Consider the following 17288-nt stretch of genomic DNA (forward strand, 5'->3'; position numbering starts at 1 on the left):
ATTCAGAATAAATCCAACTTGTTTATAGAAAAGTTCTTGTTAGTCCTTAGACCTTATCTCAACTGCTCTGTTGAAGGTAATGATTTATTGGGGGAAAAAACAACGCCAATTTATCCTCTCTGTATTAAAGTGATAATTCTGGGCCCACAGGAATCAGTCAGTACCTACAGTGTGCCTTAAGGGGACTCTCATGATCATCATTCCCTTCTAGAGAACATTCTAGATCAAGAAATGCAACTGTTGACCTTCTGGTTCACCCATCTCCCCCCTCGAGGCATTCTTGATACCCCTTCTCACCTGCATTTCTGTCCCAGGGATACCAGATGCAGCCACTACCTAACTAGGCTTGTCCTGGGGGAGTGAGCCGTGAACCTGGAGACATGGCTTTGATTCACAGCTACTGTTCATTTCCTCAGGCTTTGCGCTGATTTCCCTCAATAATATGAAAGTAAGGCAAGTAGTCTCCTTGCCTTTCTCCTGAAAGGTATGAGATGTGGACATTTCAGTGTTTGAATTATTTTAAGAGATGTTTTACAGAAATAAAACGTTTTGTAGCTAAGAAGTTTTTTCCCTTTCTCTTAATTTCTTACATCTTTCCACACAAACTTACCTTTCCAAGAATTTGAGGTGGTGATCATATCCATCAAGACGACCTTGTAGGCTATCTGATTGCTAACAGACACGACTTAGAGCTTCTGTCCAAATTCCCACACAAGCATTATCTCGTTTAACATCTCAGCGACACACTGCATACCAGACTAATGTTTCGTCTCTGGTGCACCAAGACCTGCCCTTAGTGATAATCTCTCAATTAGGACATCCATTTGAGTTTGGGGTGTATAATTTTTCCTAAAAAAAAATTCATGTCAGTAATTATAATTTTAGCAAATACTAGTTGAGCATTTACAACATGCCAGAGATGCTTCTAGTGCTCTCACATACGTTATTTCACCTTCACAGTTCTAATAGCTGTTTGTATTCCTTTTATTCCCATATTACAGAATGAAGAACCTAATCAGAGTTTGTTAGTTTTTCTTGTCTTTTTTTACTGCAACTCCTCGAAAATTCACCATTCTGCCTCACCTCCAATACTGGACTACAGGCACCTCATCCCGGCTGATTTTTTGTATTTTTTTTGAGACGGAGTCTCGCTCTTTCACCCAGGCTGGAGTGCGGTGGCGCGATCTCCGCTCACTGCAAGCTCCGCCTCCCGGGTTCACGCCATTCTCCTGCCTCAGCCTCTCCGAGTAGCTGGGACTACAGGCGCCCGCCACCACGCCCGGCTAATTTTTTGTATTTTTAGTAGAGACGGGGTTTTACCATGGTCTCGATCTCCTGACCTCGTGATCCGCCCGCCTCGGCCTCCCAAAGTGCTGGGATTACAAGCGTGAGCCGCCGCGCCCAGCGGGAAGTCTTTTTCTAATTTGTACAAAGGCACCATATAGGCTCACTTAAATATTAAGCATGTTCTACTACAAAAAAAACAAGAGTGAGAGGTCCCGGACTGGTCTCAGCTTCCAATTATGTAGCTGTTTTCCCTGCAGACATTGAATGAGATGCTTTGTGGTTACAGAATTCACAGTCATTGCCGATGAGCTTTCATTAGCTTTCTTGATTAAATATTTTTGCTTGTAAACAAGGTTAGGCAATCTGTCCCAGCAATTATCACAAAGTGCTAAATGAGGGGGGGTGAAGACGGCACCACGATGCATTTCTTGGTCTTTTTCGGTTTGTTCGAGTTCGTCCCTTCTCCCCTGCGTATGCCATCATAAGGGTGGGGCTGTGGAGTGAAGTAGGGGAATACCTGGAAGCACTGCTTGGCCTCTGGACAGACAAAGAGGTTGGGGACTTAGGAGGGTTGACCAGGTATGGCCACAAGTCAGCTCCTGGAGGACCTTCCCAGTGAAAAGCCTCCTACTACATTCCACAGCACATCATGGTAATTATAACCTTGGCTAGATAATACCTGTTCTATGGTACGGAATAGTGACATTCAATTACCTCATATATAAAGAGAGCTCCATGGAGAGCTGGAAAGTGCATGCCACTAAAATATTAACACATCCTGTCTTCCCTTTCTTTTTGCAAGGCTGTTGAATTTCAGCCCGGCATCCCCACACACTAATAAACACCATCAGGTCTTCCACATTTGATGTTTACACCACAGGAGCCCACATCAGACAGCTGCTTCGCTGTGAGCTGAGTGAAATTGTTCTCAGGGGTATCTGCAGGGCCTTGTCATCAGTTCAAGGCTAAGCAGCTGGCTCCAGGTGAGTCTTCCCTGCTGTCACCTCTCCAAAGGGGAAACTGAATAGTGGTAATGCTCACTGTGGTGAGTGTTCTTTGCACCACACCACCAGAAGAAACTGGTTAATGAATGTACTGTTTAGAAGAAAAGTTTTGACATTTTAAGATAACTAGTTGTTCCCTTTCCCCAAAGTACAGTCTTCCCTGTTGCAGAGTTTGGAATAACTCTGTTTTTCCCTGATGCTTTCCAGCAGGAGAACTGTATTATGTAGAGGGGTCCTTGGCCAGCATCAAAGGAAAAACATTATTTTTTTCCTAGACCTGTATTTTTCCTATTACAGTCTTCCATTTATTTCTTCCTCCAGATTAAAAGTGCCTCTTCCTACCGAACTCATTCCTTAATTAAGGTCAATTTAGTGTTGGCTCAAATGCTCTCATCTCAAAAATACCGGAATTGAATGGTAATTTGGATAATTAAGTTACCATGTGCATTTTACTTAAGCAGCATGTGTTTCCTTTTTCCATGTGAGTTCCATGAGCCTCTGCACTGCCGCTCTGTTCTGCTGAACTGATCACTGTGGGTCATTCTGGCTCCTCTTCCCTCCTGTCATTTACCTTTTGGCCAATGTACTCTTCATCAGGGGAAAGGAACAAACTTCAAATCTGTGAGTTATTCTTTCTGTCAGAAGCAACGTGCTAGAGAGAACACATGGGATTTGAAGATAATCAATGGACTCATCTTTCTATCCACACGGTAACTGTATGCCCTTGACTTAGGCGGTATCATTTCACATCATCAATTGTCTTTGTTAAGTCTGTACTTAATTGGTTTGACTCCAGGTTCTGCAAACAAGATCGTAACATTCAAAGGACTCTATATTCCAATTCTCAGCCAGCACAACTAATGAAGTTGTTGGACAATAAAACTAGGTGCCAGTGCTGTGATCCTTTAAGGAAGCCTTGAGTATTGCAGCAGTTAATGCTGGGTCCTAAGAGGAGAGGTCAGGAATGGTTTGACCTGAATGCACCAAATGTCCTACGTGACTTTGAGATACACCAAGCATCTTTTCAAGGAGAAAGCTTTTGATGTTTAACAAAGGAATTTCCATCACTTAATTCAAATATTTTTAAAACAGAAAGGAAAACACATTCTCTGAATTAAAGTCACCTTTGAATCATATCCACAAGGATTGTGTTACAGGGCAAAATCCACCAACTGTCAGGATATGCCTGAGTCACCATGGCTGGGAAGTGCTCAAGACTGGAACATTTGTGTTTGAGACAATGGAATCTTTTTATAATGTCGGCTTTGGGAGAAAGGGTGACAGTCTTGCTTTACAACCAAGACAGTATCTCAGACTTGGTCTGGAAGAATTTACACTAAGACCTGTTATAAAATGGTGGCCTACTGTATGAATTCAAGTGAAACAGAAGGTGAAGATGCTGTGGAAGAGTCAGTGTAGGAGAGCTAGTCCAGTCACTTGCTGCTTTAGAACACTTTTCCATTAGTTCTGGGTGATGACTGCATATAGCCCCTTTGGGAAGAAAATGCCTCCCCCAGTGAGAATCTAATGGCTGATGTATGGATGGATGTGTAGGCGCAGTGTGGTTCAACCTGTTTCCATTGTGGTCGGAAAACTTTTTTAGAAGTCCACTCCAAAACATGAAAAGTCGTAGTGTTAGGAAGATTTATTTCCAAATGGTGGCCTTCACACTGCACAGCAGCACTTCTTTTTAGTATTTGTAACCTTTTGCCCACTTTCAATTGAGCCAGCCCTAGCATGGTATGTATTCCATGCTGAACAATATAGAGTTTGTTTTTCTTTTCTGATGATTTTAAACTCTTAAGGAACAGGAAAGTGTCTGGTAAGAAGAAATCATGAGTCCGTCAGTGCCCTTACTCATGTGTCTCCAGTAGCCTCATGTTGTGGTCACAGGAGTTTCCTGTTCACAGCAATGTGTGTGATATGGACCCAGCATCCACTGTCATGCTTTTAAACTGATTCCTAGGACACAGCTTACCATTGGAACAGACCAGTGTTGCACTCTTTTTTTTTTTTTTTTTTGAGACGGAGTCTCGCTCTGTCACCCAGACTGGAGTGCAGTGGCACAATCTCGGCTCACTGCAAGCTCCACCTCCCGGGTTCACGCCATTCTCCTGCCTCAGCCTCTCCGAGTAGCTGGGACTACAGGCGCCCGCCACCACGCCCAGCTAATTTTTTTTTTTTGTATTTTTAGTAGAGACGGGGTTTCACCGTGGTCTCGATCTCCTGACCTCGTGATCCGCCCGCCTCGGCCTCCCAAAGTGCTGGGATTACAAGCGTGAGCCACCGCGCTCGGCCTGCACTGTTTCTAAAGCTAAGCTTTCCCTTATTTATTTTGGTACTACCTAAGTGACTTGGTTTTGACTGTCCCTAAGAGAGGGAACCACTTTGCTGAATTTTTAAAAAGTCCAACTGCTCTTTCATCTTTTATGCTTACAAACCTGTTCTCTGCAGATGCACTTCTGAGGCATGGATGAGCTGAGCGTATGGCTAGAAATGGGAAGTTTACAGCTATTACCAGGGGGCTAACTCCCGGGGCATCGCAGTAGCTTCTGGCACCTGCGGCTTAATGTCTTTAGCAAAGTCTTGATGTCATGGAAAGAGAAAAAGTGCATGCAGTTAGTTACCTGATTTTGTAAACAGTGGCTGACCTGGGCCCTTAGATCACCTTCACACCTTTTAGAACCACAAGTGGTTCTTTTTGACTCCAACAAAGGAGAGGAAGTTGAAAAAGTCAAGCCCCTGTGTACTGGGGCCGGACTTCCTATCGTTTGAGTTCAGAGTCTCTGTGCCATTTGGTTTTTAAACGGGAAGATTGTTGGTTCCTTAGTATTAAGATAGTCCCTATTTTGAGTGGAATTTTTCATTTGTAAGGGGTATGTTCCTTCTCCGATTCTTGCTTTCCTCAAACAGGATACTGCCTGCTGTAAGATCATCCCCTATGGTTGTACTTTAATAAACAGTAATTTTTTTCACCAAAAAAATTGTATTTTGTTTCTACTTCCTTGAAACCTGCTTTTCAATTTAATTTTCAAGTGGGAACCTGCACAGCGGAAATAAAGGCACCATGTGTAGATTTACAAATGTGCAGATTCATGTGTGGATGATATGAAGGCCATTCAAATACGTGTAAATGGACATTTTCATTCAAGTATATTAATGTAGATATTTTAAAATGGGTTATAAGCTTAAAACATTGTCTTTAAAATAGAAATCACAGCTATCTTCCAGCCTGTCTTCTCTAGGAACACTGTTGACATGCCAGGGCTCCGTCTACACTGGAAGCAGCTACACAGCTGTGACCACATCGAGCTTTAGCCAGTCACACTTTTGGAACTGTCCGTTCAGTCCATCCCCTAGAACAAGAAAGGAGAAAAAGCCAGAATCAGCTAGGCTCATTCACAAACCAGGCTCCAGAGCTCTGTGCCACAGTAGAGCAAAGCTGGGGTTTATGCAAAAACACGTTCTCCAGAGCCCTAAAGTCCTATCCGTGAATCCTACTTTTTGCTACATGGGGGCAACTGCAAAAACAGGCTGTTCAGGCGGTGAGGTGGGTATTCACATCTCCAAGGCACTGACGGTGTCAGGAGAACCCTGCTGGGTCAGAGGAATCATGATTCTGCCTCAGCCGTCGGTCTCTGGTAAGCCGTCCATACAGACTGCTGCACACATCTTGCCCACCCATTCCCCCTTTACGTGGGTGTTGGTAAAAGCTGTCCAGGAATGGTCTCAGGCTTACTTCCTTCCAACAATTCATTCTCCTGTTTTTAAAATACCTGTATAACTGAAGACCACAGCATATAAGGAATGTTTTCTTATGAGTTCTCAGTAGAGGATTAGATGTTATTTTACTTAAAAACCAAAGCCTGAAGTAATGCTTCTGACATGTCATAAAATCCCAAACATTAGGCTGGGCGCAGTGGCTCACGCCTGTAATCCCAGCACTTTGGGAGGCCGAGGTGGGCGGATCACCTGAGGTTGGGAGTTCGAGACCAGCCTGACTAACATGGAGAAACCTTGTCTCTACTAAAAATACAAAATTAGCTGGGCGTGGTGGTGCGTGACTGTAATCCCAGCTTCTCGGGGGGCTGAGGCAGGAGAATCGCTTGAACCCGGGAGGCGGAGGTTGCGGTGAGCCGAGATCGTGCCATTGCACTCCAGCCTGGGCAACAAGAGCAAAACTCCGTCTCAAAAAAAAAAAAAAAAAAAAAAAAAAATCCCAAACATTCGCTAATATTTTTAAATTTACAAATAAGACACATCCACTTAATGTCCATTTGGGTCTCTGAAACAGAAGCACCAGATTTTGCTACATGGGGGCAGCTGCAAAAACTGGCCCTTCTGGCCAGGCGCTGTGGCTCACGCTTGTAATCCCAGCACTTTGGGAGGCCGAGGGGGGTGGATCCCAAGGTCAGGAGATCGAGACCACGGTGAAACCCTGTCTCTACTAAAAATACAAAAAATTAGCCGGGCGTGGTGGCGGGCGCCTGTAGTCCCAGCTACTCAGAGAGGCTGAGGCAGGAGAATGGCGTGAACCTGGGAAGCGGAGCTTGCAGTGAGCCGAGATTGTGCCACTGCACTCCAGCCTGGGCGACAGAGCGAGACTCCGTCTCAAACAAAAACAAAAACAAAAACAAAACAAAACAAAAAAAACAAAAAAAAACTGGCCCTTCTTGGGCAGCATCGTGAACACTATGTTTGTTTTTAGAGACAGGTCTTGTTTTTGTTCAGGCTGGAGTGCAGTGGCACAATCATAGCTCACTGCAGCCTTGAACTCCTGGGCTCAAGCAAAGAGATCCTTCTGCCTCAGCCTCCTGAGGAGCTGCCTCAACCTCCATGACGGTGTGAACTACAGGCGCACGCCACCATACTCAGCTGATTTTTTTTTTTTTTTTTTTTTTGAGACAGTCTTACCCCCATCACCCAGGCTGGAGTGCAGTGGCGCGATCTTGGCTCACTGCAACATCTGCCGCCAGGGTTCAAGCGATTCTCCTGCCTCAGCCTCCTGAGTAGGTGGGATTACAGGCGCCCGCCACTGCACCCAGCTAATTTTTTTTTGTATTTTTAGTAGAAACGGGGTTTCACCATCTTGGCCAGGCTGGTCTTGAACTCCTGACTTCATGATCCGCCTGCCTTGGCCACCCAAAGTGCTGGGATTACAGGCGTGAGCCACTGCACCTGGCCCTCAGCTAATTATTTTTATAAATTTTTTAGAGACAGGGTCTCGCCATGTTGCTCAGTTTTGTCTCAAACTCCTGGCCTCAAGCAATCCCGCTGCTTCTGCTTCCCAAATCGCTGGGATTACAGGCTTGAGCCACCATGCCCAGCCTTTAGACTGTGACTTGTAATACCCGGTTATGGGACAGATGTGCTCTGGAAAAGATTTTAGACAGTTTCCCCCCTTTTTTGACTAGTTTTGGTTCACACCTTTTTTTTGAGATGGAGTCTTGCTCTGTCGCCCAGGCTAAAGTGCAGTGGTGCGATCTCAGTTCACTGCAACCTCTGCCTCCAGGGTTCAAGCAGTTCTCCTGCCTCAGCCCCCTGAGTAGCTGGGACTACAGGTGTGCGCCACCATGCCTGGCTAATTTTTGTATTTTAGTAGAGACGGGCTTTCACCCTGTTGGCCAGGCTGGTCTGGAACTCCTGACCTCAGGTGATCCACCTGCCTTGGCCTCCCAGAGGGCTGGGATCACAGGCATGAGCCACCGCACCGGCCACATTACACTTATTTTTTATGACAAGGTGAGAGGTCTGAAAAGCTCATTGTGAGCCCTCCAGCCCGTTCCTTCCACTCTGCACCTGCTTGTGCCGTGAGGACCCCACCAGGAGTACGACGTGAGCCTCTGCCGCCCTCTGAGTGGAGCGTGTCTCCAATAGTAAGCTGGTAAAGCTCGAAAGGACTCTGGGTGCTCTTCATCACCTACACACAGCTTTCTTGCTCACAACAGAAAACCAAACCCGAACAGGACAGCCTGTAACCCTTGTGCTGGCATCAGAGGCAGGGGCCCCGCTGGGCTTCTCAACCTTCCAGAGAAAAAGGCATGGGCGGCAGGCAGGGAAGGAGCTGACCTCAAGGGTTCTTACGTTTCTGGCTAAGCTCCTCACGTAGGTGCGTAGGTTCTGGTTAATAAAATTCACCGTTGTGTGAAAGACATCACGGAGCAAGGACGGCGTGTGACTGGCCACCTTCTTGGCCAGCAGCAGGGCCAGCACCAGCATGGTCTTCTCCTTCTCCATGTCTCTCGGGTAGGCCTGCAGCAGCTGCTCCAGGGCAGTGGCCAGGTCCCTGTTCCGGTCCTGCACAGAGGGGCACATAGAACCTGGTTCACTAATACTCTTCCCTCTCAAAGGAAAGACAGTCCCCAGTATGAAGAAGCACTTCAAAGGGAAGTATTTATTAAGTATCCAGGGCTGCTGGGCTGAAAGAATGAGAAACAGTTGAGTTCCGAGAGGCAATGGAAAGGGAAGACTGCGATCACTCCCTGCAGGGGGCTCGGTAAGCAAACGCTGTGTGGTGAGCCCGTGTGCCCACTGTTAGACGGTGATGGGATACAAGAAGCCTGGGTCGTCCCTGCGCCCATGGCACTTCGAGTCCAGAACTAGTGACCACCTGTGACGCCTTAGGCCCATTTTATTGGTGCAGACCTAGCTGAATGGAGGGGAGGAAGGGGGCTGCATGGGGGGACTGGACGCAGACCATGAGGCTGGCAACGACCGTCAGGCCGTCGGCGCACATGCAGAGTTACATGGGAGTGCGCCGGCCTCCTGCGTTCTAGCCAGCTGCTGGGACATCACAGGCTGGCCCCGCTGAACAGAAGCATGACTGGATTTCTAGGAGGTGAGGACGCCTGCGTTTTCAGCTGGTAAGAGTCGAAAAAGTCGAACTTTCTCTCCTCTCAGCTCCTATCGCTACAGGCCTGCATTTGGCAGTTGAGAGGATGTAGTTCTTTCCGCTAAGTGTTCTGGGGACATAGTGCCCCGGACCAATCTTGTATCCCCGACAGTGCCAAGGAGATGGTAGAGCTCAGAAAGTTGTGTGGGTTCCAACCAAGGAGCTCAGCAGAGCAGCAGGCGCCACTCCCAGGGCTTACGGTTCTCACTGGCACCATTATTAAACTCCCCACAACCAAAGGACGTGTCTGTTTCTTCTGCTGGCCAAACATGCTTCGTTCATCTTTTAGAGGCTTTTACCCCTAAACTCTTTACTCTGATTTAAGGTTCAGGTTTCCTCGATGTCAACCAGCTGAATTCTTTTGCAAGGCAATGAACCATGCCCTACGTCCAGTTACTTTGTCAGAGTTCCGGACCTGACAGTCACGAGTTGAGTGGCCTCACGGGACAGTGGGCTGCCTGGTGAGAGGCAGGGGACAGGCCCCGTTGGCTCACTTGCCCGCCCACGTGGTCCTCAGGCCCTCACTCACCTCCTCCGACCGGCTGGTGTTCCTGAGCTGCAGGGCCAGGCCGTTCACCAGGCCTGGAGGGATGCTACGGTCCATGCTGTCCCCGACCTGGGCGAGGTGCCTGGCAATGTTCCGGATGATGTCTTCTTGACTTTCAGAATCTGTGTGTTCAGGCAGGAGCGGCAGAGACAGAGCAGACTCAGAAAATGGCCCTGATACCCTCTCCCACACCACCCTGCCCCAGGAAAGGACAGGTCCACGATGGCACAAGGCCAGCCCCCACTGGGCAGGTGCTCCACTCCACCAGGGCCACGGCGGGCGGGCTGGGTACCAGCACTGAGCTGGGTTCTGGGCAGTGCCAGAGCTCAGGGCCTCAGCTGAGGCCCAGGCTCCCGCACACAGGCACCACATTCCCACGGGCAGGGCCAGTGAAGCTGGGGCGTCACGACCACGCCTGAGGTACAAGCCTGGCAGCGGCTTCATGGCTCACACCACACAACCTAACAGGGTTGGCCTTGGCCTGGGCAGCCGTTGGGGAAGGGGCCCTGTGGGCAGACGGCGTCCCAGACCCACCTTCGCCCTCTAGAGCCTGAGAGCCCCCATTCCTCGCAGTCCTGTCTCAGGAAAACCCCAGTTGTCACTGGCACCGGCAAGGCCCTGGAGAATCTCCCCTGCCTTTCTAACCAGAGCTCTCCTCCTTTGCCCCTCAGTCCTCCTCCTCCGGCGCACAGCCTCTGTGCTGCCCCTGTCCGAGTACCACTGTCGCAGCGCCATGAAGGCCACGCTCAACTGCCACACTCCCTGCCGCCTCCGTTTCTTCCCCAGCACTTGCTGTTGTCTGACGCCCCTGCCAGAGGGTAAGCTCCCTAAGGGCTGTGATTTTTTAATCTGTTTCGTCCACTGACAAATACCCAGCACTTAAAACAATACATGGCACTCAGTAGGTGCTCAATAAACAATGGCAGGGACCAGGTGTGGTCGTGCACGCCTGTAATCCCAGTACTTTGGGAGGCTGAGGACAGAAGATTGCTTAAGGCCAGGAGTTAGAGGCTGCAGTAAGCCATGATAGCACCAGCAACAGAGCAAGGCCCTGCCTCTATAAGAAACATTTTTTTTTTTTTTTTTGAGATGGAGTCTTGCTCTGTCACCCAGGCTGGAGTGCAGTGGCGCAATCTCGGCTCACTGCAACCTCCGCCTCCTGGGTTCAAGCAAGTCTCATGCTTCAGCCTCCTGAGTAGCTGGGATTACAGGCCCCGCCACCACACCTGGCTAATTTTTGTATTTTAAGTAGAGACGGGTTTCACCATGTTGGTCAGGCTGGTCTCGAACTCCTGACCTTCTGATCCTCCTGCCTTGGCCTCCCAAAGTGCTGGGATTACAGGTGTGAGCCACTGTGCCCTGCCTCTATAAAAAAACTTTTAAAGGGAGCCAGGTGTACTGCACGTAACTATAATCCCAGCTACACAGGGGGCTGAGGTGGGAGGACTCCTTAAAGCCAGGAGTTCAAGGCTGCAGTGAGCTGTGATCACACCACTGCACTCCAGCCTGGGCAACAGAGCAAGACCCTGTTTCTTAAAGAAAGTTTTAATTGCATGAATGAATGAATGGGCCCTGTACCTAGCTCCCAGTAAGTGTTCAACAGGTGCCAGCTATTGTTATTTCTCCCATTAAATCTTCTATTTTTTCTGTGCTTGAAACTTCCTTCTGCCTTTTTTGGTTTTGGCTGCTGCACCCACCCTCAGTCAGCTGTCAAATCTCACCTTATGTTGCAAATACAAGTGTTTTGCCTACCCTCTGCCACTGCCGCCACCCTGGTGGGGGTCCCCTTAGCTCTCATCTGATGATGACAGCCCCACTCCCTGCCGTCCAGTCTACTCGGCCACCTTCACAGCACAGACCTTGGAGCAGGGCAGGGTTGGGGGAAGTGAGGTGCTAAGGAGTGGGCACGTTCTTAGAAGCTGTGCTCTGGGGGTTTCATGGCCTCCCTGGAGTCTGTCTGTGGGACATGCAGTATGGCTGCCACATCACTTCTCTTCAAAACCTCTCAAGTGCTCACCTCTGCTTAAGTGACAAGTCATGACCCAGCCTCAAAGTACGTCTGACTTAACTTCCACGCTTCCTAGGCAAACTCAAGTATTCACTGTAGCTTTTTTTTTTTTTTTTTTTTTTTTTGAGACATAGTCTCACTCTGTCCCCCAAGCTGGAGTGCAGTGGTACGATCTCAGCTCACTGCAACCTCCACTTCCCGGGTTCAAACAATTCTCTACCTGAGCCTCCCAAGTAGCTGGGATTACAGGCTCCTGCCACCCTGCCTGGCTGATTTTTGTATTTTGTTTTTTTTTTAGTAGAGACGGGGTTTCACCATCTTGGCCAGGGCGGTCTTGAACTCCTGACCTCATGATCCACCTGCCTCGGCCTCCCAAAGTGCTGGGATTACAGGCGTGAGCCACTGCACCCAGCCTCACTGTAGCGTTTATAGCCGCTGGGCTTTTGCTTAAAAGATGGCCATTCCCTCTTCCCAGTTTCCAAGGAACCAAATGTACCCAACCCCCAAGGCTCAGCTCAACTGGAGCTGCAGCCCCAGTTTTCCTGATTCCCTGAAGAGCAGAGCACCCAGCTCCTCCAGCACCTCACCGCTCCCCCAGCACCGAATCTGTCCCTCGCTCGTTCCCGAAGCTTATCCACCTTGCTTCAGTTACGGACACGTCCTCTCTGCCTCTGGCCACCAGCCGAGTAGCAACAGGAATCTTTCCTGATCCGTCTGTGTCCAGCCGAGTGAACGGACTCACCAAAGAAACCCCGGCAGCCAGAGCCTCTACCTTGTCCCTCTTTTCAGGCTCGCCAGGGATTAGATTCACAGTCCCTGTCACCTGCAGGCTAAGTGAACTGCCGTGATCACTTTTGCAGGTGCCACTTGAGTCAACCCCAGTTTCTCAGTCTAGAGGCAAAGGCCGGCGTGGAGAAGAGCGAGAGAAAAACACCAGGGCAGACTGGGGCTACAGTCGCCCCCACAGCAGTGCTGACAGCAGAGCTGTGCCCGTCCACTCCTGCCCTTCCTGGACCTTCCCAAGGGGATCTGGGGTTTCTCCTCAGTTCAGGGCCAGCCAGAAGATGTGCTGGCTGGATTAGAAGGCAGAGACGTTCTCAGACACCTCCCCCCACCCCCCACACCCACCCCGGTCTAGTGGGGAACTCCAGCCACGTCCTCAAGCCCCTGATCTAAGACAGGTGGGAGGCAGAAGGCTGGGTCAGCTGTTGGTCTCCCCCACAGCCACCAGAGGGCAGCGCAACCCTTGAGCTCGGAAGACCTGGGCCAGGGTCCGCGGATCCCTGCAGGCTTTCAGGTCAGGGATTCTACCTGCGTCAGGATCCTCTGGGCAGTCTCCCACCCTAAAACAGCCTGATGCAGGCAGCTGGGGTAGGGCCCAAGGCCTGCATTTGGAAAAGGTTTCTCAGGTAATTTCAATGTGCACACTACTGAAAGCCAGCGTCGCAGGGCCAGATCTGGAAGTGGGTGAGCCTCCACACGCCCCCAGCCTCCACTCTGGACGGCTCCTGTCTGCAGAAGCAGCCCCTTGGCAAAGGAGAGTGGAGCTGGAGGCTGGAGGAGAGCGCAGGGATCAGCAACAGGAAAGGTGAACAGTCTGGAAACCATGCTGACCTGGAGGCAGTGCCCTACAGTGGGAGGGCGGCTGAGCCCCAGCTCAAGAAGGGGCCTGGCCCCACGTCCCGGCGGTGACATGGCCACGAGCTCTGTGATCTGGAGCTAGTCATTTACCCTTTGCTGGACCTGGGGTTCCTCACCTGGAAATGAGGTTCCAAATACTTCTGTGTTCTCGTATAGGTAATCACGGGGCATAATGTATATGAAAGGAAATATGTCAGGTATAGACAGTGCAGAAGTCATTGTGAAACCAGTGGGCCTCAATCCATGGGACAGTCAGCCAGGCCTGCTTGGGGAGGCAGGGGCCACATCGGTAGTGCCACCTGGGGGCTTTGCCCAGACCCAGCAATGCCCAGACCAACCAATCAGAATCTCTGGAGGTGAGACACAGGCACCAGCATTTAAAGCTCCAGGTCCTTGAAACGATATAAGGCCAAGTGTGAGAACCCCTTGGGTTATATAATGCAGACAAGTGGTCTGCAATCTTTGTATCAGAATCACATTTGGAAAATTGGATAAAAACACCATTCTATGTTGGTCCAGACAAGGGACTCAAGACCAGTACATGGGATTCTGGCTCAACAGAAAGGAAGAACTTTCTAACAGAGTCACCCAAAAATGGTAGGCAGTGAGTTTAGCAGTACTGGAGGGAAGCAAGTAGAGACCAATCAGTCCAATGATTAAGTGACACCAGCGTACGTGGCAGCTGAAACTGCAGAGGCAGAGGCTGAGTCCGGGGGGTCCCTTCCAGCCCTGAGGCTCCCTGAATGTTACTGGTGACAGAAAAGCCCAGCTTTGGGGAAGGAGGTGGGGCCGGCCGCCTACCTGCCTCTATTCTTCCCAAGCGGGAGTGGCTGCTGCGGTTGCCATCAGTCTGCAGCTCATCGTAGCCCTCCCACTGGGGAGCCAGCACTGGCAGCTCGTGGCCCAACGCGTCCAGCTCTCTGCGGAAGCTGTTGTCAGAGCAGCTTTGGAGGAAGCCAAACACCAGTAGGTTTGTGATGCACTCATCACTGAGGCCGGAACCATTGTTGACCTGAGGGGAAAGGGGAGTCAGGAAGACGGGACCTCAGCCAGGCCAGAGGCCCCTCCTGCAAAGAGCTCCAGGTGCAGCTGGCCCAAAGAGCCTCACAGGTCCCAGAGAGCTGAGGGACCCTGTGGGCTGGAGGGCCCTGCAGTAGGTCTCAACAGGCAGAGGCAAGGTCTGCAACCCCGGCTTTAAGCAGCACTGCCCGTAGATGGCAGGGAGCGAGCCCCGACTCTGCAGAAAGGGATTCCTCTGCAGAGGAATCTGCTGGACCTCCTGAAAGATGTGGCTGAGGAGCTTCCCGCTGGGTGAGAAGGCCACAGGCTGTTCCGGGGAGGCGAGGGCATCATCTGCCATCCTGTGCTTGCACGCTTTCTTCAAGTTCCCACGCAGCCTTCAGCAATCTGAGCCCATCTTTCCTGACTGTGCTTCCAATAGGCGGAGCCTCTTTCTGCTCATCTCCTTCACGGGCTCAGGAGGGTATTGGGCAGATGGAAGATTTTCGGTAACTACTGCGGAGTGGTGACCACAGCTGGGCACCTGCCTTTGGCCAAGCTTGGTTTACTTTGGGTAGATGTGTCCTTAATCCGAACCCCATAGGGAGTGGTGGGGCTGGCTCCTGCTCTACCCAGAGGGGCTGGGCTCTTGGCCGACAGCTCTCCAGCTCCCTGGGCAGCACTGGCAGCTGCAGCTCGGCCAGTGTCTGTGCCGCGGGAGATGGCAGGGACTGTTCTTGGGGTACTGACTGTGTTTGGGGCTGTATTCTTACAAGCAAAGGTGAGCCCTGCAGCTGCGTGTGCCCAGACCAGAGAAAGACCTAAGGTGGAAGAAAGAACAAAACACAAAGAAGGGCGGGGACACAGAGATCTGCCCAGGTTCACACAAAAAGACCTCCTGGGCTGCCAGAGAAGGGCGAGAGGGAAGATGGAAGTGTAGGCAGAAATTTATTTCTATCCTCTAAGTCCACAATATTTTTCATTAGAAAAACCAAAAGCTTTTAGAGGACAGTTCTTTTTTTTTTTTTTTTTTTTCTTTGAGACGGAGTCTCGCTCTGTCGCCCAGGCTGGAGTGCAGTGGCGCAATCTCGGCTCACTGCAAGCTCCGCCTCCCGGGTTCACGCCATTCTCCTGCCTCAGCCTCTCCGAGTAGCTGGGACTACAGGCGCCCGCCACCACGCCCGGCTAATTTTTTTGTATTTTTTGTAGAGACGGGGTTTCACTGTGGTCTCGATCTCCTGACCTCGTGATCCGCCCGCCTCGGCCTCCCAAAGTGCTGGGATTACAAGTGTGAGCCACTGCACCCGGCCTTAGAGGACAGTTCTTACAGGGCAAATTGTTTTTTTGTTTTTGTTTTTGTTTTGAGACGGAGTCTCACTCTGTCACCCAGGCTGGAGTGCAGCAGTGTGATCTCGGCTCACTACAACCTCCGCCTGCTGGGATCAAATGATTCTCCTGCCTCAGCTTCCTGAGTAGCTGGGATTATGGGCATGCACCACCACGCCCGGCTAATTTTTGTATTTTTAGTAGAGAGGAGGGTTCACCATGTCGGTCAGGCTGGTCTCGAACTCCTGACCTCGTGATCCGCCCCCGCCTTGGCCTCTCAAAGTGCTGGTAATTACAGGTGTGAGCTACTGCTCCCAGCAGCAAATTGTTTTAATGCTTTGCTAGGTGATCCTGGCACTCTGGGAGGTAATCCAGAAATCCAGGGATTACCTAGCAAAGTGATCCCGGCACTTTGCTAGGTAATCCCGGCACTCTGGGAGGCAGAGGCAGGAGGATTGCTTGAGCCCAGGAATTTGAGACCAGCCTGGCAACAAGACCCCCATCTCTACAAAAAATAAAAATTAGCCAAGGTGGCATGCACCTGCAGTCCCAGCTACTCATGAGACTGAGGCGGGAGGGTCCCTTGAGCCCAGAAGTTTGAGGCTGCAATGAGCCATGATCACACCGCTGCACTCCAACCTGGGTGACAAAGTGAAACCCTGTCTCAAAAAAGAAAAAAAAAATGCTTAAAATAAGGAGCTTGTATATTGCTGCAGCCATAAAAAAGAATAAAATCACGTCCTTTGCAGCAACACGGATGGAGCTAGAGGCCATTACCCTAAGTGAACTAACTCAGAAACAGAAAATCAAATACTGACTGTTCTCATTTATAAGTGGGAGCTAAACAATGAGTGCCCATAGACACGAAGATGGAGAGAGCAGGCGCCGGGCACTTTACAGCAGGGAGGCGGGGCGGGGGAGCGCGGAAAGAGCCCCTCTCCGTGCGATACCGGAAGCCCAGTCCCCACCAGTGTACAATATTCCCATGTGACAAACATGTACGTGTGCCCCTGAATCTAAAATAAAGTAAAATAAGGTGCTTGTGTATTGCTATTCAGCCTTTACTTCTCCAAAGTTGTTTCTGAAGACAGGAAAAATTGTATGCAAAATTCCACTGCATCAATTCCTAACAATTCCTGCAGGGAGCAGCCGCACGGTGCGAGACAGTTTACAAACAGGATGTGCTTCATTCCTGCCTCAAGCAACGGTCCTGGTGACACAGGCAGTTCTGGGCTAAGCTGTGTCACCCAAAAAGAAACGCGCAAGTCCTGACCCCAAGTACCTGTCAATGTGACCTTATTTGAAAATAAAGTTTTCACGGATGTCATCAAGTTAAGATGAGGTCGTACTGGATTAGGGTGGGCTCTAAATCCAATGACTGGTGTCTTTGTAAGAGAAAGGAGAGGGAGATTTAAGCAGAGACACACAGAGAGGACGCCATGTGAAGACAGAGGCAGCCACAGGAGCTGCAAGAGCGCCCCAGAAGGAAGCAGCCGGGCGATACGGGATTCCAGCCTTCGGGCCTCTAGAACCGGGAGGGGATCCACGCCTGTTGTTTAAACCCACTGTCCTGCTTGGAACTGC

The 17288-nt window shown here is 50.2% G+C and overlaps 1 protein-coding gene across 1 annotated transcript in view; it reads right to left on the reverse strand.

Annotated features, from left to right (window-relative positions):
* Positions 1-5427: 5427 nt before the first annotated feature.
* BID (BH3 interacting domain death agonist) overlaps positions 5428-17288 on the reverse strand; it is a 36040-nt gene continuing 24179 nt past the window's right edge. The window contains exons 3-6 of the mRNA XM_032140050.2: positions 14181-14391; positions 9713-9852; positions 8376-8588; positions 5428-5647 (exon numbers count right to left, since the gene is read on the reverse strand). Of these exons, the coding sequence (XP_031995941.1) occupies positions 5636-5647; positions 8376-8588; positions 9713-9852; positions 14181-14391 (576 nt within the window). The 3' untranslated portion in view covers positions 5428-5635. The remainder of the gene's footprint in view (positions 5648-8375; positions 8589-9712; positions 9853-14180; positions 14392-17288) is intronic.

The sequence above is a fragment of the Hylobates moloch genome, unplaced genomic scaffold, assembly GCF_009828535.3.
Source record: "Hylobates moloch isolate HMO894 unplaced genomic scaffold, HMol_V3 SCAFFOLD_19, whole genome shotgun sequence".
Classification (NCBI taxonomy): Eukaryota; Metazoa; Chordata; class Mammalia; order Primates; family Hylobatidae; genus Hylobates; species Hylobates moloch.